Here is a 1375-nt window from a genome sequence, read left to right on the forward strand (position 1 = left end):
CAGTAGCACAAAATTCTATAGTAATCAATCCTTTCTCATAGTTTTCCCTTAAGAAGTGATGTCTAACATCTATGTGCTTAGTCCTCTTATGATGAACTGGGTTCTTAGTCATACTAACAGTACTAGTGTTATCACAAAAAATAGGGATGCAACCAACTTCAATGCCAAAATCCATCAGCTGCTGTTTGATCCACAGTAGTTGAGCACAACAAGAGGTAACAACAACATACTCAGCCTCAGTAGTGGATTAGGCCACTAAATTATGCTTTTTAGTGGCCCATGATACCAGACATGAACCAAGAAAATGAGCCATATCTGAGGTGCTTTTCCTATCCACAAGGAAACCTGCAAAGTCAGCATCAACATATCCTACTAGATTAAAGTTACTACCTTTAGGGTACCAAAGGCAAAGGTCAGTAGTGCCCTTTAAATATCTCAGTATCCTCTTGACAACAGTCAAGTGGGATTCTTTAGGATTTGCTTGAAAACGAGCACAAAGCCCTACATTGAATAGAATGTCAGGTCTGTGAGCAGTAAGATACAAAAGTAAACCAATCATACCCCTATATAACTTCTGATCAACAGATGAACTAGGTTCATCTATGTCTAATTTAGTAGCTGTTGCAATGGGTGTATCTATTTCCTTTGATTCATCCATTTTAAACTTCTTAATCAACTCTTTTGTATATTTTTGCTGATGGATCATGGTTCCATTTGGGTTTTATTTGAACTGTAAGCCTAAGAAGAAGTTAAGCTCAGCCATCATACTCATTTCAAATTCACTCCCAATTAATTTAGCAAATTCCTTACTAAGTTTATCAGTGGTTGCCCCAAAAATTATGTCATCAACATATATTTGTACTACTAGTAGATCCTTACCTTTTTCCCTCAAGAATAGAGTGTTGTCAATCTTACCTCTTTTGTATCCATGTTCAAGCAGGAATTTGGATAGGGGTTCATACCATGCTCTAGGAGCCTGATTGAGTCCATATAGGACCTTGTCTAGTTTGTATACATGATGTGGACATACCTTACTTTCAATCCCTGGAGGTTGTTTGACAAATACTTCTTCCTTTATGTATCCATTTAGGAAGACACTCTTCACATCCATTTGGTGAAGGGTAAATTCCATGTGTGCTGCAAAGGCTATGGGGAGTCTTATTGCCTCCAGTCTTGCAACTTGAGCAAAGGTCTCATCATAGTCTATGCCCTCATCTTGGCTATAACCTTGGAACACCAACCTTGCCTTGTTCTTTGTAACCGTTCCATCTTCATCAAGTTTGTTTTTGAAGACCCATTTAGTTCCAATTACTGATCCGTCCCTGGGTCTTGTGGCCAGATTCCACACTTGACTTCTTTCAAACTAATTGAGTTC

General features: G+C 38.4%; 1 protein-coding gene across 1 annotated transcript; it reads right to left on the reverse strand.

The window, feature by feature from the left end:
* Positions 1-247: 247 nt before the first annotated feature.
* On the reverse strand, positions 248-658 carry LOC138885310 (uncharacterized mitochondrial protein AtMg00810-like). Its single transcript, XM_070166246.1, has one exon. It carries the CDS (start codon positions 656-658, stop codon positions 248-250), a length of 411 nt encoding a protein of 136 aa, XP_070022347.1.
* Between the last annotated feature and the right edge of the window lie 717 nt (positions 659-1375).

This window comes from Nicotiana sylvestris, chromosome 2, assembly GCF_000393655.2.
Source record: "Nicotiana sylvestris chromosome 2, ASM39365v2, whole genome shotgun sequence".
NCBI classification, from domain to species: Eukaryota; Viridiplantae; Streptophyta; class Magnoliopsida; order Solanales; family Solanaceae; genus Nicotiana; species Nicotiana sylvestris.